This window comes from Solea senegalensis, linkage group LG1 (genome assembly GCF_019176455.1).
Source record: "Solea senegalensis isolate Sse05_10M linkage group LG1, IFAPA_SoseM_1, whole genome shotgun sequence".
NCBI lineage: Eukaryota > Metazoa > Chordata > Actinopteri > Pleuronectiformes > Soleidae > Solea > Solea senegalensis.
The window spans coordinates 31,565,072-31,582,756 of NC_058021.1; the positions used below are offsets into that span (position 1 = coordinate 31,565,072).

The following is a 17,685-nucleotide window of genomic DNA, read 5'->3' on the forward strand; positions in this document are numbered from 1 at the left end:
ATAGCCCACATTTAAAAACCACACAGTTGCCCATCTTTAAGTGTTGTATAACATTCTATAAAACACAGGTCACATTAACAAGGCTATAAAAAACAGAGAAAACAACAGTTCTTCATAACACCAACAGCTTACACTGCGTCAAAGGCCAAGAAGAAGTGCTTGTTTGGGAGTTTGGGAGCCAAGGCTGCGAAAGGCTGGTCCCCCTGAGCATCCACAGTTACCATGTGAAAACACAAGTATGATACAAAGGAAACAAATGTTGTATAGAAAGAAAAATATACATAAAAAATTCTTATTTACAATACGTTAAATCCATAGGCTTTAAATTCCCATAAAAGTCCACCTCTTTCGTCAGCACTAAAAATGAAATGTGCTGGGAAATCTTCTTAAAATAACATGAACCCAGAAAGTGAAGTGTTTTTGAGCAGCTGCACACAAGAAGCATATTCATAAAAAAATATTGGCTGCGAGTTCCATGTGTATCATGTTCACGGGTTTGTGGGCAGAGTGAAAATGCTCACATGTACCAGGTTGTGACGTCAAGGTGGTCATTTGTTGTGTGTCGGGCTCCGCCACCGCCGCTGCTCTGGGAGTCCGTGTGGTCATCCCGGTGTTGTTTTTAACACACAGTAACTCTCTGGGGTTCTGGTGTGTGGGGAAGGTGAAGAAGCAGCCATGTTTTTCAGAGCTAAGTGGAACAATGTTGAATGGCACAGAGGGGCCAGTAATTTACCATGTTCCCTGACTGAGGTCTGAGTGAATGAACCCTTTGACGAGCACATAGTGAGAGCGAGCCTCACACTGGCCGTGGTGGCGATGAGGGGAGCAAACTGCGCCTCTTTGTGATGTCAGCCAACCCCGAGCAGAGCTGTGAGTGCACATCCGTGACCTTCTGACCCTGAGGGGAGAAGTGAAAGAGGTTGGCAGTGGGGGATAAAGATGGTGCCGAGTCTGGACTGAGTGGACCATTTGGCAGCAAGGGAAAAAAAATGCCACTCTCAATGGATGAAGGAGTTGAGAGAGTGTAGTCTCAACAACATGGTGTTTGAGGTTTAATCTAGTTTAATCAGCTAGCTAGCTCATTATTTCACTTTTTCTGTCGCTGATGGCTTCATAGATGTCTATTTTGCTAGCAAGAATAAATAGGTAGATAACTTTAAAGGCTGAGATAGACGTCCAGTCTGCTGACTCACTTACTTAGCTAGCTAGGATAGATGGGTAACTAGCTTAAATGGATTTCAAGCTAGCTAGTTAGAATAGATAGATTTTTACATTTACATCACGTCAAATGTTTGAAAAGGAGTAGGCAGAAGGCAGACTACTTTATCTCATCACCAAGTATTTACATATTTACAATATTTTATACAATGTTCTTAATCAGTACAATGCAAGAAAATGTCTGGCTTTTCAACACCACCATTTCTGTCCCCGTCCTGGATTAAACTGCTGTTTTTTTATCTTTATATTTATTTCAAATTTGTATTTTGTATTCTTTGAAACAGATTTATGTTTTAACTCTGCTAACATATGTAAATAACCTTTGCTCAGACACTATTACTTATTTACTTCCTCCTCTTTAGTCTTTGTTGACCCACAGTAATAAAGCAATTTTTCCACAGGGATCAATAAAATGATTCTGGTCGTGATCTGATTATAAAGAATCTGTACAGTAGATGAGGATTTCTACTGCTGTTCCATCAATCCAATCAGCTAACAGAAACAAAAACTTTTGAGTCATTAACTGCTACCCTATCCAATGTTGCTGCCTGTTAGCAAATCTAAGTTTCCCTTGAAGTTTTAATTAAGATTTATATACATCTGTTTTGTTCATTTTTGTGGAAACCAATGACTAAATCCCCTGTACATCCCAATTATATTAACTCTCATCTGAATCTGAGTATGTGGACAATTGAATAGATTTGAAGACAAGCAAATAATCATAGACTGCAATAATAGACTTTGAAGACAAGCAAATTTGTATTTGCACACTTGTGCAATACAACCACTGCAAATGAATGACACATTTTCACTCCCGGCAACGTGTGTAAATGCCCTGTTTTTGTAATAAAATAAGAGGCGCTCCTCTTCAGCAAATTTCCTCCTTTCCTCAGCTGCTAAACACAGGTGATGAAGCTGCTTATAGAGTGTCTTGTATCCTTTTTTATCTTGGCAATCTGATGAAAAAAAACCCAGACATTTTCACCAACTCTATAAACACACCTGAGCAAAATGTACTTTAAAATCGTATTGAATTTGTGAAATTTGGAAATAAGTTCACACCGCTTGTTTTTATGAGAAAAAGGAAAGAAAAACGGTCTATTTTGTGACTACTGCAACAATTATTGCTACTTTATATCAGTACTAAAAATGCGATATAAAAGGAATGATAACTTTGACTCAACAACACATAAGGTGGAAAAAAACACTTTTTTGAAAGCTTGAATATGTGACCTATAAACACACCCAGGATGTCCATATGAGGAGTTTTTGTGTATTATTCCCACAACAATTTACCATTAAGTGACCTGACCGAGAGCATTCACAGATATGGTGATATATGTACATATACAGTACATACACATATCCACAATCTGTGCAAATGAATAAAGTTATAGCCACTGATGTTTGATGTTAAGTGCTATGACAGTTGTTTTCCACAGCAATAGAACAGAGCACTTCCTGGCAGCACTCAAACCACAAATAATAGACGTTAATTCCAAAGACCAAAGTCATGGGCAATAAAATCTGAAGGGCCTGGAAATGTACCTGCACTGGAACAACTCATATAAAACTATAAGGAAGTTGATTTAGCGCAGACATAATCACATAATCATATCACATAATCTTTGTCAACATATAAATGTACAGTATTATGAGGCTCTGTTTCATGGAGACATGATTTTGATTCTAGTTCATTTAAACAACACTGCTCTCTGGTGGCAGCAGAGGAACAGCACTGTGGAAACCGTCCACCACAGCATGCAGTACCACATTTAACAACCAGAGTGTGCCCAATGTCAACATTTACTCACTGTGAGAGAGCTGTGTCCTCATCTCCCCTCACAAAACTGACACTAACCTGTAATTGAGACATAAAACAGCTCCATAAAATAAAGACTCCCTCTGGTGCTGATAAATTTGTGCACTTGTCATCACTTACATTCTTTTCCTCTCTTGAATGGGGGGAATGTGCTCAAACATACTCCACAGCCCGCACTCAAAAATATGCTGAATGCGCGACAGTAAGAGGTCAAATGACAGAACGCATGGTTAAACTGCAGAATGAAGATAACTGAATCCATATTTAATCCGTGAATGATTATTTGAGCCTGCAAATGGTTCATTTAATCCTCCCTTTATAGCTGGCGAAATGAAAGTTTCTCGAGTGCGATACAGATGTTTCACATATACTATTAAATAAAAATAAAAATAGTAAGTGGAAGATACACGCCGAAACTGGTGAACAAGGTAAAGGAAAACTTACTATTGTCTAAAAAATCTAACCAAAAAAACAAATGTATTTAAACTATTAAAAGGGAGGACACACCAACTCTTCTTCTGATTTTTTGGTAGTCATGAGGTACAAAGATCGAGGAAATGTAGTGGAGTAAAAGTAAAAGTTGCTAAAATATATAAATAAAGTAAAGTAAAGTGCATATACGTGATGTTTGTACTTAAGTACAGTAACAAAGTATTTGTACTGAAGACATCCTTAATATTCACCAGTAATGAACACACAAACCACTGTTTTTCGAGTACAAAACTTGCTTGTTAAGATGATTTTTCCCTTTTAGGCCAAAAATAACCATTTCACATTATAGCAATTTCCCAGAAACAGGTGTAAAGTGGCCCTGGCTGTGTATTATTCAACACATGTGCACCTCACCCACTTTATAACACGCTGCTCCTGCACTACAGTCTTAAAGCTGGGAGAATGAACGATCATTCCAACTGAAAACAGCTGGAAATTGACGCAAATAAACACAATAATTAATGAAAAATCACTTTTCTGGATCCGTGTAAGTCTTTGTTTGGTCCACATCTGTATTATTTTGCACATGAGAACCTCCCTACCCCAAATTAACAAGTCCATTAACCGCAGTGTAAGAGATGGATTGGATTATTACTGCACGCACTTTGTATATTACCAGCTCACTGAAGATGAGACGAGGCACAATGTTGGCTTTTTTCACAGCAGCCAATCTGCAACGTTTGAGCAGGGGAAAGAAAAAGCACAGCTGTTCCTCATAACATTAATGATGACTCTGTTCACTGCGGCGTGACAGTGAGTCAGTGTGCGCCCTCAAAGTGAGGAGGATCAATGGATTCATTTTCAAATCAAAGTTAATTTTCTCAAAACAAATGTCCCAAATGTGTTACGTACAGTTCTGTGTACAAAAAAAAAAAAATCATGTCTGTCAAATCCTGTGATCTTTGGCGTTTGGAATGAAATAGTGTGATTTAAAGTTGTGTTAGCGAGTTTCAAATGAGTTTAACTCGTACGACACATATGTTATTATGCTCAAGCGTCTCTTGAATGAACATAATAGACATTTTGTAGAGCAGCATATGAAATAGTATGACAAAAACAGGTACTAATGACATTAATTTTAAGTTTTAAGAAAGGTACGATGCAGCTGTTATTGGCTTGTAAGAGGACACGTATCTGTACTTTACTTTGTTATTTAAATTTCTAGCAACTTTTACTTTTACTCCACTACATTTCCTCTATCTATCTTTGTTACTCATTACCACCAAATAAAATCAGAAGAAGAAGAAGAGTTGGTTTTATGGTCTGTATTTATATAGAGCTTTTCTAGTCTTGATGAGCTGCTTTACACTACAGTTTTCACCCATTCACACGCTGCAACATGGGGTTAAGTGTCATGCTCAAGGACACATATCAGACTAGCAGAGCCAGGAATTGAACCCACAACCTTCCAATTGAAAAACAACTTGCCCTACCACTGAGCCGCCATGGCTCAATCCCTGGCTTACTACTTTTACTTCTAAAACTTCAAACCTCTAAGTACATTTTATATCAGAAAATTACTTTTTTGATACTTAAGTACAGTAAATGTCATATACTTTAAGACTTTTACTTAAGTAATATTGTAAACATTACTTTATATTGTATATTGTATTGTAATATTGTCTGGTAAGATATTTTTACTTTTACTCAAGTATCCCTTTAAGGCACTTTGTACGAGACTGATTGAATAGAATTAGAATGAGTTATTTTTGCACACACACTGATTAGTGATAGTGAGTTTGACCCGTCCTTATTATACACCAGCAGTGATCACACACAAACCTGGATAACCCTAACCCTTCCTGCGAATGAACCAGGAACCTTCCACTTACAAGCCCAATTTAGCCCATAGAAGCATTTTTATCCCACCTGTATTCTCTGCTTGTATTCTCATAAAAGAGCTTGATAAATCACTATACATGCTCATTATAGCAGTGTTAAAACAACAAATGTAACAGTGGCCCAAGTCTTTCTGTACAGAAGAGAGAGGAACATTGAGGGGGTTAGAAACCCACACAGATCACAAAACAACAGTAAAATCTTTTTTTTTTATAACTGTGCCTCACATGGGAGCTCAGCCAGAGAGGAAACTAAAGCAGAAATCTAATTTAGAGAGTTGCTTATTATAAGAGAAGGACTGTTGCAGTGCAGATCCACACGTGAATCATTCTGTCATTGAAGTTCACTTTTTGTATGTGGTGTTTTTTGTTACCCCTTTGTGACATTGTAATGTTGCCCGCACGTCTATTGAAGAGAAATATTATTCACCTCCTCTTTGTACACGTACTCCATGAATGGTACATGAATAGATAATAGTGGCCGTTTCTAAAGCAAGAAGCTGAAATGTTAATGAGGAAAAATAAGATCAAATCTAATAAAAAGGCTTATTTGACAATATGTCATAAAGGACACGCGCATGCATTTACATATGCAGTACACTAGAAACTGAACATGGAAGCAACTTGTTAGACAGCTGCTCTCTTCTCAAGATAATGACAGTTTTGCAGATATCTGCAGTATTTTTGCACTTTCAAGCTTGATCTTGTGCTGTAGAGATGTTATGGAGTTGAAGGTTGTAAAAAAAGTAACATTGGGGGAATGTTCTGGGAAACAAAAGGGAACATTCTCTAAAGGTTGTATAAAGGTTGTATACAAGTAACGCTAGGGGAGCGTTCTAGGAACCAAAAGAGAACATTCTCTAAAGGTTGTATGAAGGTTGTACAAAAGTAATCTGAGTGGAACGTTCTGAGAACCAAAAGAGAACGTTCTCTAAAGGTTCTATGAAGGTTGAATGAAGGTTTTATTAAAGTAATGTTAGAGGAACATTCTGGGAACCAAAAGAGAACATTCTCTAAAGGTTGTGACAAAGTAACGTTAGGGGATCAACTAGGAACCTTTAGAGAATGTTCTCCAAAGGTTGTATGAAGGTTGTGACAAAGTAACGTTATGGTTACGTGCTGGGAACCAAAAGAGAGCGTTTTCTAAAGGTTGTATGAAGGTTATGAGAAAGTATGGTTCTGGGAATTGAATGTGCAATTGAATTGAACGTTAGGAAAACTTTCCAGATCAACCACTGGAGAATCTCAGGGAGGAACCTTCAGGGAATGTTCCCACAAACAAAAGCTAATGTTCCCGGAGCGTTCTGGGAACCAAAAATTGTTAGCTGGGTTTGTCTTTAATGTCACAGAAAAAAACCACCCCCCATCAACTCAAATATATTAATGATGAGGCTCATTTGCCATTTAATGATGGAAGCTGAGGTTTTATGACTCAAGTTCTTCACTTGGTTGAACACGCACTGTGCTGTGCTTTCCATCGAGGAAGGAGAGAGAAGGCAATGAAAGTGATTTAACTTACACGGCAGCGCTCAGTTGTGTATCAAGCCTTTGCGGTGGGGCGTGGTGTCAGCTATGCTTCATAGGAGGAGGTTTTTAGGGCGATGAACGCTCAACTTTGCTCATTTGTCCACTCCATTTATCTCAGTTCAACGTGAAACAGAGGGAAATTAAGAGAAATGGAGTCAAAGTGAGGTCTGCGATGCTCTGCTGCCTCTGCTTTTTAACCTCATATTTTCTCTTATAAACAGTAATGTGGTTTTGTGCTACACTTGAAGTCACATCCATTACTGAGTAAAAACAAACGTTATGTGTTATATGAAAATAAAAAATAAAAAATAAAAATCACTCACTGGAAACTTTGGCAGTGAATGATGAGGACAGGTGAATGACGATGAGGACAGGTGAATTGGCGTTAATTAAGGTCCCTTAATGAGTGACATTTGTCACCTGTGACCCATGTTGACTGATGCATGATGTGTATATTTTATTTTGTCAGCATTTTAATTTGTAAAGGGTTGCCTTTACAAATTCATGTGAGATTTGTGTCCTCTTGTCCTTTTTGCACGACACAAAAAAGAACCCCAACCTTGTAACTAAGTAACGTTAATAACTTAACTTTAACTTGATTTTTAGACCAGTACTTTTACTAATACTTAAGTAGAAAGAAGAGTGGAACTTTTATTTGAGTAGAATATCTCAGTAGTCTTTCCACCTCAGACAGAATGTGTCTATTGCTTAGGATTTAACAGTGTCAAGCTGTATAAAATAACAAAATATATGAAATAACAGAATGGGTTTGTTCAGGTTAAGAGGGGAAAGCAAATACATATCCTGTATTTTCATTAAGTTTAACGTGGTGATTTTAATGTATTGTTGATCATATAGATGTGATGTAAAAAAATGTATGATGGCTACAAATGAGTTGGTGTTTTTCCTTCCAAACCTGTTGCAGCTCTTTTATTTTGACATGCACAACCGGAAGCCGCCCTACACACTCACAAGCTGACTTGACACCGCTCGCTCTCCACATTAAAGGCACCAGGGAGGCAGGATTAGGATGAAGACTTTTGGAGTCACATGGAGCCAATTTATGAACCACAGTGCAGTCCTCCGCTCTGTGGAGACATGTCCTAACACTGTAATTTAACTCCCATCCTATTTTTCATTTCATTAGTATCGAGTATTTTTTATTTCCCGGCGGTTTTGAATCCATTATTTTTGTGTTGTTTTTGTTGTTGTTGTTTGGTTCGTACTTACTTTTCCCCCGGTGTGGACTTCCAGTGAGTGAGCGCTCAGCAGACCGGTTCCTTCCTCCCTCCTTCACTTAGTTTGGACCATGCTGCAAACTTTTTTGTTTTTAACCCGCACACGTGAAGCCTAGCGTGGAGGGATGTGAAACTTTTTGACGTACCCCCAAGGAAGGAAATTAAAAGTTCGGCATTATTTTTGTTTACTCACAATGACGGAGGAGAGCAGAGGGGAGCACAGGGCTGAAAGCGGGAAGGACCTGGAGAAGCAGCTGCGATTGCGAGTCTGCGTCCTAAATGAACTTTTAAAGACTGAGCGGGATTATGTTGGCACTCTGGAGTTTCTCTCGGTAAGTTTTTTTTTTTACCTCCTTCTCTGGGAAAGTGGAACACACAAACAAACACAAACACAACAGTTCCTGTTTAGTATGCATGGTGCATCATCAGGCTCCTCTGTTACTTCCACTGGTGAATGTCAAACATAATGAACAAACCTGTTACCTGTGCTGCTCCACATGGACCCGTCACTTTAGAGATATTCACTTTTTTAGTCTGCAGGCGTGAAATTGGAAGAGCAGTCCCTCACACAAAGGGGGCATTAAGGCATGTAGTTGCTTTGGTTCGTGCACACAGCCAGTGAGATGTTTAATCCTCCTCTCATGGGCTGGTGGAGGTGGTTTGTCCGGCAACAGCTGATCACACACGCACACATTGATCTCATTTGGCCTCTAAATCGTCTTTTACTCAACCTAACTGGGCTTTTATTTTTTTGAGCAACAGCTGCAGCATGACAGACAGCTTAAAAAAGTCACATAAAGTGAAAATAACCTTTGCACCTGCTCTAAAATGCATAGAATATTTAAAGAATGTTAATGTCAGAACTTAATATTATAGATAGATGGATAGACAGAAACTGTTCCGAGATTGAAACACACATAGTTTTTAAAGTTGTCCTGGCAACTTTGCATTTTTTTTAAATTTTAGTTAAATTATATGAAAACAATGTCTTTATTTTATGTGGGAGTGATTTATGTCTTGCTTTGAACAGAGTGCAAGCAGCGAAGAGTTCATTTGTGTGGTCTCTATATCCTGCGTTATTTATTAATCTTAGTAGTTTTATCATCATTTTGCAATAGATTTAGTTATGATGTATGCCCAGATTGTTGTGGCAATGTCTTTAATCGTCACAGCAACATTAATATATATATGTATATACATGTACACATACATACATATATATATATATATATATATATATTTACGTATATATATATATAAATATGTGTATATGTATGTATATATGTATATATATATATATATATACACACACACGTACACATATATATATAAAAATAAGCAAATTCACTATAAAAAGTCACTCTGTGAAGACCCATGTGACTGTTATGTCACCTTTAACCACAGCACACAGTAGTAACTTTAGGATCATGCATAATGAGATTCTACAAATGTTCCCCGTTTACACCTGAAATTTGTCACAGCACAGGTGGCAGTCGAGTACTTTACACTGCCTTATTTGAAGGAATGAAGAAAATCTCTGGTTGCTGAGGTTGTCGAAAGTGAAAGCTCCCCTCAGTCGCCACCACACGGACGTGTGATCTGGACTGGGGGTTGGAATAGCTCGATTGGCTTTCATCATATTTTCTCAGCAGTTTCAGCTTTTTTAGCGCCTGTGGGAACTTTGCAAGGAAGTCGGGTCCAAGGGCCACTGGGCTGTGTGTCATTAAAAGCACCATTTCCCACACCGCATTTATGAATGTGTACATGATCCCCCGCCACCACCACCACCACCACCCCCCCTCCTCTCTCAACTATGGCCCAGATGTTCCCAATGGAGGGCAGAGGGACCACGCAGGGAGGGGATGGAGCTCTATCTGACCTTTTTTCTTAGAAGTGGCATCATTGGAGAGATGCTGGAGGCAATTACATGAGGGTTATGTGAGGGAATGTGTTGTGTCCTCTGTCCTGGTTGTGGGGGTTTGGGGAATGCAGCCACTCCTCCTTTATCTCCCCTGTTGTGCTGGAACTGGGATTCATTTCAGAAGTGGCTGACCCTCACAAGGCAGCTCTGTTCTTATTGGCAATGTATGGGAGGCTCAGATTGAGATCGGTCAGTGAGGGATAAAGTTGGGCAAATTGAGCGTTGCAGCCGTGGAGGTGGATGATTAAAAAAAAAAAAAAAGAGTTGCTATTATCTCCTGTTTTATCATCTGGGAGCTCTTGGGGATCACCATGTAAGATACTTAGGATGATCAAAGACGGTCTACTGGGGAGAGGGGTCAGATTGGAGACTTTCATCTGATCACACACAAACACGCGCTTGCCTCCCCGTCTTCCTTTACTACCAACCAAGCTAGATCCAGTTCTGAACCCCACAAGTTATATACGTGCAGAACAGTCTTTCTAAAATGGTGCCTAGCGACACAAAAAGGGCATTTTTATATTCTTTATTTTGAATAACGAGCACATTCCCTTGTGAGCTGCAGCTGCTCGTAATGTCCATCTTTAGGAATGAGTGATGAAGTGGGAATTCATGTTTCCCAAACTTTTTGGACCCGGTTTTTAAATATGACAAACTATTGTTGCAACCCATTTCACAATAAAAAAATCATGTCAGGAACTAATTTGTGCATAACATTTCTGACTACTTTTACTGCTGTTTGTGGCGCTTTTCCACAATACAGTTCTAGCATGACTCTGCTCGGCACGGCTCAGCTCTACTTTTTTCTCTTTTCCATCAGTGATAGTACCTGGTACCTGGTACTTGTATTGTTAGTACTTGTACTTGTTAGTACCTGCTCTGGTGAGGTTCCAAGCAAGCTGAGTCGATGTTAAAATGTGAGAGTCATGAGTGCGACGTCTGATGCAGGAATCAAACTGAACAATGCCGAATTGTAGATTAGTTTAAAAGACATAAAACGTATTAATCTCCAACATTTAGCAAGGAAATGTCTAATCTCTCAATATTTAACAGAGGAGTTTGGTGTATTTAGCGACAGCACTGCTGAAAGCCGTGACTGTGTCCAACGGAGTCCCTGCAGGAAGTACTGAACTAATCTTTTTAATGAACTGATTCTAATGATTCATTTACACTGAAAATAACTACTTTGCTTGTCACTAATCTGTGTGTTTGTGTCGCAAACGAAACAACATCACAGCAGTTTTGTGCAGCCATGCTGTGACAACCCTGCCCTGCCTAGAATCGAGCCATGCCGCGTCAAGTTGTATAGTGGAAAAGCGCCGTAAGAGCGCCATATGCGTTCAGTGCCAAGTTTGGTGATGGTTCAGATAAGAAATGCAGAATTTACCTATAAATAACTTGGGCCTGAAATGAGCTTCCCCTGTTTCAAAGACCGGTAATCGCCACTGAAAATTCACTATTTGACCCCAAAACCCCCCCCCCCGGTGTGCGATCCCCTGGTGCGATAATCCAGGAGACTCCCAGCACCAGCAGGGTGAGATGTAAACAGGGTGAAAGGGAAAAGGGTAGAATGGATCATGAAGCTGACATTGCCAGGAGGGTGAAGGGTAGTGGGTATGGGGTTGGTGCTGAGGGGTGTTTGGGACTCCACAAGTAGCTGGGCTTGGTGCCTTCTCTTGTAAACCATATTTCCTGGAGGAGGAATTCCTCCGAGGTTAGGAAATGCAGGGGAACAATGAGGCTCCGGTCGGTAGCCGAGGTTGAACTGTAGGGCCAAGATTGTTGCTGCTGATCCGTGGGACCAAAACACAATACACCTCACACATACTTGACTATTAAGGTAGTGGAAAACAACAGTGACCACAGGTAATTACAGCAGTTTGTCCCAGGACAGCCTGAGACTATTGTGTGGCTTTGCCGAAACCTCTTGTGGGAAAATATGCAGATTGCATCTTGAAGGTGTCATTTCTGGGAAGAACTAAATCTAAAACTTTCTGCTGGATCGACGCGGCACCTTTGGCACAGTACGTACTAAATTGTCCACAGTAGTCTCACGGTGACAGGTCGACTCGAGGGAGGCTGTCTGAAATATCTCAAGACTGATCTCACATAATGAACAATTATAGCTGGAGAAAGTGGGCGGCGGTGGACAGCACTGTTTATCTTGGACAGCTACGAGCCAATAAAATGACAGTCATTTAAAAAAAAAAATGCCTCAATGAGTGGAACAACTCAAGGCATAATGTAAACAGCCACTCTAATGAGCTCAGGTTTTTTTTGGAGTTTCTCTGTTAAAATCGAACACTTCGCTTGGTCACTGCTTGGCCATTATTCACCATTGATGCTGAAACAATGAGAACCATTGCTTGCATGATAAGTGCTAAGGAGAGAGAATGCGAGAAGGGGTCAAAGGAGGAAACCTTTCATGTACTGGATCTGGAAGGAGATCTGAGTATCTAGTTAATGTAATATATTCCAAAGAGCTTTGCAGTCCACTAAGTGGTCCCTCCGCTCCTGCCTTCCTCTACCCCGACAGAAACCTGTTGAACTTTGAGAGATCCACCGAGTTATGTTTAAAACATTTTTAAATCCTTTTTGCATGAATTGAAATGAAGAAATGTCATCCATTTATAGTTCTCATGAGAAAACTGATGCACCATAAAGTGCATCATCGGTTTCATTGTTTTGAGTTGTGCATAAGTTTGTGTCCTTAAGCGTTGAAGCTTCATGTGGAGTTGTTGGTTGTTGCCTCTTGTTAGAGAACTGACTGAAGTCAGGAAGTGGGGAATCAGGCCTAATGAAGAGAGCAGCTGCTGAGAAGGAGCATTAACTAGTTCCTAGAAACCCAGGTGTTTAAATGAACCCCTTGTGTGTTTGTGTGTGTGTGTGTTTCCACATCTCTCTGTTTCTCTCTCTCTCAGGATTTGCATTTGTTCTTGGCTGGAATGGTCATGTTGGCCCAGACTGCTGGCCCGAGAAGTCTGTTGTCTGTTTTCCTTGTTACATATGACCAGTCAGCAAATCCTGACTCCCGAACGAGCTCAGGTCAGAGGGGGCATGGCAAGAGGGCTCCAACCCTCTGCATGGACGGCACAGCTGATGACCCTAAAGGTCACACCCTCGTGTTCCTCACCTTTTCCTGTTCCGTTTGTTAATCTGTCGACTTCAAGTCAACGTCCAGGTCCCTCCTGTGCTCTGATGGAAACAACAACATAAGATGCCAGAGATAATGACTTCCTCATTGAACACACAAAAAAAATGTGCAAACGGTCAATAATGACCACTTAATTTGCTTTCAAATGAATATTTACTCAAAGTTAAAAGCTAGTTTTTCAAGAAGGATGGGTTTAGAGGGGGGAAAAGCAGAAGTTGTTAATATGTGAAAGCCCTTTTGCACATATTCTGCTGAGCGAGTTCAAGGATATGTGTGATAATTATCGATGTCACACTTTCTTCACCAGCTCAGACCAAAACTGCAATATGCTTGCGTGGCTACATCTCCCTCTTTGTGTTTTGGCCCCAAAACATGCAACTGAATTCAGTTTTCATTGTGCACAGCCAATGGTAAATATCATCCTTGGGTTGGTGATCTCCTGAGTGTTGATTCAAAAACATGTAGAAGTAACTCAATATAACTTGATATTAAGTGATAGTGAGTATATTGGTAGAAGGATGCTGGGGTTGGAACTGCCAGGCAGGAGGTCTAGAGGAAGACCAAAGAGAAGGTTTATGGATGTAGTGAAAGAGGACATGAAGTTGGTGTGAGAGAGGGGGATGCAGAGAACAGGGTTAGATGGAGGAGGTTGATTTGCTGTGGCGCCCCCTTAAGGGAGCAGCCGAAAGGAGAAGAAGAAGATGATTAAGTGAAAGGTTGCATGAAATTTATTGGAGGGCCACGAGTTTGAGACCTCTGCATTCAAGGGTATTACAAATGAGATACAGGACTTTAGGTACAACTAGCAATGTGATGAGTAAATAACACACAATTGATGATATTTGCCTCTTCAGCTTTCCCCAGCTGTTTCCCCAACTCCTCCCAAGATGTTTCCAGGGCCACATTGTATATGACGCTAGTTCATCCAGAGTTTTTGGTCAAACCTCCCAGCTGTGCACACCCAAAAACCTCCCTATATTAAAAAAGGCTGTTAAGAGGGCAACCTAATGAGTTGCCCATAACATCTCAACTGGCTCAGTTTGATGTGATGGAGCAACATCTCTACTCCAAGCTTGGATGTTTGCCTTCTTTAGCCTGTTCTCAAAGATGGATCTCAGGCATCCTACTGAAGGAAAACCCTCGTATCTACTGCTTGAATCTGCAAATCTCATTCGTTCTCAATCATTTTGGTCTTTACCCAAACCTCATGACCGACTGTGAGGACTGGAACTTCTCTGCTGCTGCTGTACTGCCACACTGAGAAGCAATTTCTTTCCCCCAGGCTACTGAATTAATCTACCACAATGCTGAAACACTGACCTGATTATTTATTTATTCATTTTTATAACTTTTTTGTCAGAAGTGTAAGGGCGGGATAACATGTGCAATTTCCTGATACAATCTTGTGCTGCAGAATCTTGGAAGAGAACTCGATTTGCAGAGACTGTAGTTTCTGCTCTAGTTACTTAATTACTTCTTTTATGTCTTTAGTTGGAGTTGATAATGTTATTTCCTCTACACCATTTCAAACCACTTTGTCCCAGAGAGACTGGTGTGAGCCTAGGTTTCATCCATTATTTGTGTTAGAACTGCATGTGTCCTCATCATGGAGGGGGAAAAAAAGGATATTAAATTCAGATTTGCCATGATTTGGCCTCATTTTATCTACATGTTGAAGCAGAGAGAGAGAGAGCTGACATGTTTGTCTTTTTGACTCTTGGTAACTGGATTCAGCCAGTCTTTCCTCCACAAGAATCCCAGCAGTGTTTTCTCTCTCCTGTGTGTTGAGAGTGAGGCCCCTGAATCGATGAAGTGGCTCACTTGCATTTCAATGCCACACTGTTGCCTCCTGGGACCTGCATTTCATACCCTGTTGTAAGGATGTAGCTGTCATTTCTGCTTCTTGTAAAATTTGTCATGTTACAGAATGCACTCCTGTCTCCCTGCAGATGCAACTCTCTAATTCTGACACTGTGTAGAAGTGTTGTATGATATTTGTGTGCATAAACCTGTTTAGCACCTTGTCTTAAAGCCATTTGTGTTCCTATAACCAGGCTAAAGATAAATGATATCATCATCATTATTACTATTATTATTATTATTATTGAGCACTGCATTTACACTTTAGTTTTTAGAGAGGGTAAGATATTTGGATTGTGGTGTTTTCCACTCATGTAACTCTCCTCAAAGCAAATGAGCTTATTTTTAAAATGTCAAGCAGAAAAAACATGGTCATGATCCTGAAGTTTAGGTATTAAAAAGTTTCCCTTTGGTTTCAGAGAGTCATGGAGTGGTAGCTTTACCTGTGTGAGTCGACTTGTTTGTCTTCAATTTTGTTTTCCTATAGTCAGTCTAGTTTTGTCAGTGTGGCTTCACTGGTGGCCGTTTGGTGAAAGACCTGTAGACCTTCTCTCTTTCAGTGTAAAGCTGCTCTAGGGCAGACTGGAGAGGGGTTCTTTTGCCTTTGTGTCTGAGGCCATTTTCAAGCAGAATTTCCTTCCTTCCTTCGTGACCTTCGCCATCTTTACATTGTGTGCATGTTTCCTGCCCCACACACACACACACACACACACACACACACACACACACACACACACACACACACACACACAGACTTCATTGCATATGCGATAAGGATGCAGTGACCCAGGAGGCATAGGTGGTGCAGAGGAGAAGGTTGATTTTGATTTAGCTGTTGCCAGCTGCCTGGTCACATGGTACTTGCATACTTACGTGAAATAGAAAAGTGAATCGCGATAGACACTTGTCAGGATGTACAGGCAGTGTGAAGGGATCGTCATTACAAGAGTGTGCAAGTGTTTTAGTCGGTATGCTTCACTACAGACACCAAGGTTTGAGCAGCTATTTTATGTCTATAGGACCCTGCATTGACTTCCATTCATATGATCAGCCTAAACAAAATGTGTTATCCCTAATATTAAGCGTAACCAGTTAATAAACACTTTGGTCACAACCTTCGTACAACCTTTAGAGAACATTATCTAAAGGCTGTGTTGTATGAAAGTTGTGGAAGAGTAATGTTAGGGGAACGTTCTGGGAACCTTCAGGGAACGTTCTGTAAAGGTTGTATGAAGGTTGTGACAAAGTAATGTTCTGGGAACGTTCTGGGGACCTAATCTGCAACCAAAAACTAACGTCAGGGGAACGTTAAGAAACTTTCCATATCAACCCCACGAGAACCTGGCGGAGAACTTCAGGGAACAAACTAACAGCTAAAGTTCCCATACCTTTCTTAGCCCAAACCTTGAGAGTCTCCCTCATTCCCGGTCATTAGAACCCAGGTTTTGGTTTCCATGAGGATTATTGGTCCTGGCAATCTCAGTGTTTATGCCAGAAAATGTCCCAAAGCGGTAACACATACACGCACACAAACTTGTTCAAAGTATACTTGCCTCCGCATTTCCGTAAAGATTGACAACAGCCCACAACACATTTTTATATATTTCTAACAAATTCAACACGGCTATGTTGACAATCATCCCAATAAGCCTTATTGCCTTTAAGAATGTAAATTACCAGCCATGTGTGGCTTGCTATCATGAAGTGTCCACTGCAAAAGGTCTAGACAGGTTTTTTGTGTTTCCTTTTGTGGTTTTTGAACTCACACTTTCCATGTCAGTCATGTCTCTGTCCGTCCTGCATTTCTGGGCTCCTGAAGCATAAACACGCAGAGCCGGGTCAGCCAGGCACGATGGGAAATTCCACTTCACCCCAAATAATTTAATTAAGCTCTTGAAAAAAGCTTAGCGACGGACAAGTGTCTCTGTGTCTCCAGGCCAACATACTAATCCTGACTGCCTCTTTCTTTTCTGTCTGTTTCTCTCTAATTCATACACATTAATTAAATCGACCTTTAAATCCTAACTGGCCTCTATATTACGATCGATTATCTCTGACTGTCTCTTGGGCGACACAGTGATTTTTTTTTTTGCCCGCCGTTAACAGAAAATTATCGATTGAAGCAACTTTAAAGTTACAGTCCATAAATGTTCATATTTATGGACATATTAGTCACTTTTTTTCCAGTCACATTATTCAGACCAAATAATGTGTTTCTGGACTGGAAATTTGACCTTGTTGTTGTAAAGAACGGTATCCCGGTTTATCATTTCATGTTTGACTACCCTCGGCATTGTAATTTTGGACACGTCCAACCTCGCAAACCCCTCCAGTCAAGGTCAAGAATGATTGCTACATTCTTAATAATATTCTTAGAAATATATAGTGAATAGAAGTCGGAATTGTTGTTCTTTAGTCCCCTGCTCTGTCAATTCACTGGGTAAAAAGAAAGCCTGATGAGCAGAACCCTGGCAGGAGGGGTGGGGGATGTTTGTATGAGGGCTCGTGATCTCGAGAGTGAGAGTTGGCAGTGTAGTTGTTCAATTCTCCACACTCCACGCCATGTCCAGATCCATCATGTGTGTGTGTGAGAGGCTTTTTCCTTGTAAAAAAGA

The 17,685-nt window shown here is 40.3% G+C and overlaps 1 protein-coding gene across 1 annotated transcript in view; it reads left to right on the forward strand.

The window, feature by feature from the left end:
* The first annotated feature begins 7,913 nt into the window (after positions 1–7,913).
* prex2 (phosphatidylinositol-3,4,5-trisphosphate-dependent Rac exchange factor 2) overlaps positions 7,914–17,685 on the forward strand; it is a 90,483-nt gene continuing 80,711 nt past the window's right edge. The window contains exon 1 of the mRNA XM_044029828.1: positions 7,914–8,467. Within this exon, the coding sequence (XP_043885763.1) occupies positions 8,330–8,467 (138 nt within the window). The 5' untranslated portion in view covers positions 7,914–8,329. The remainder of the gene's footprint in view (positions 8,468–17,685) is intronic.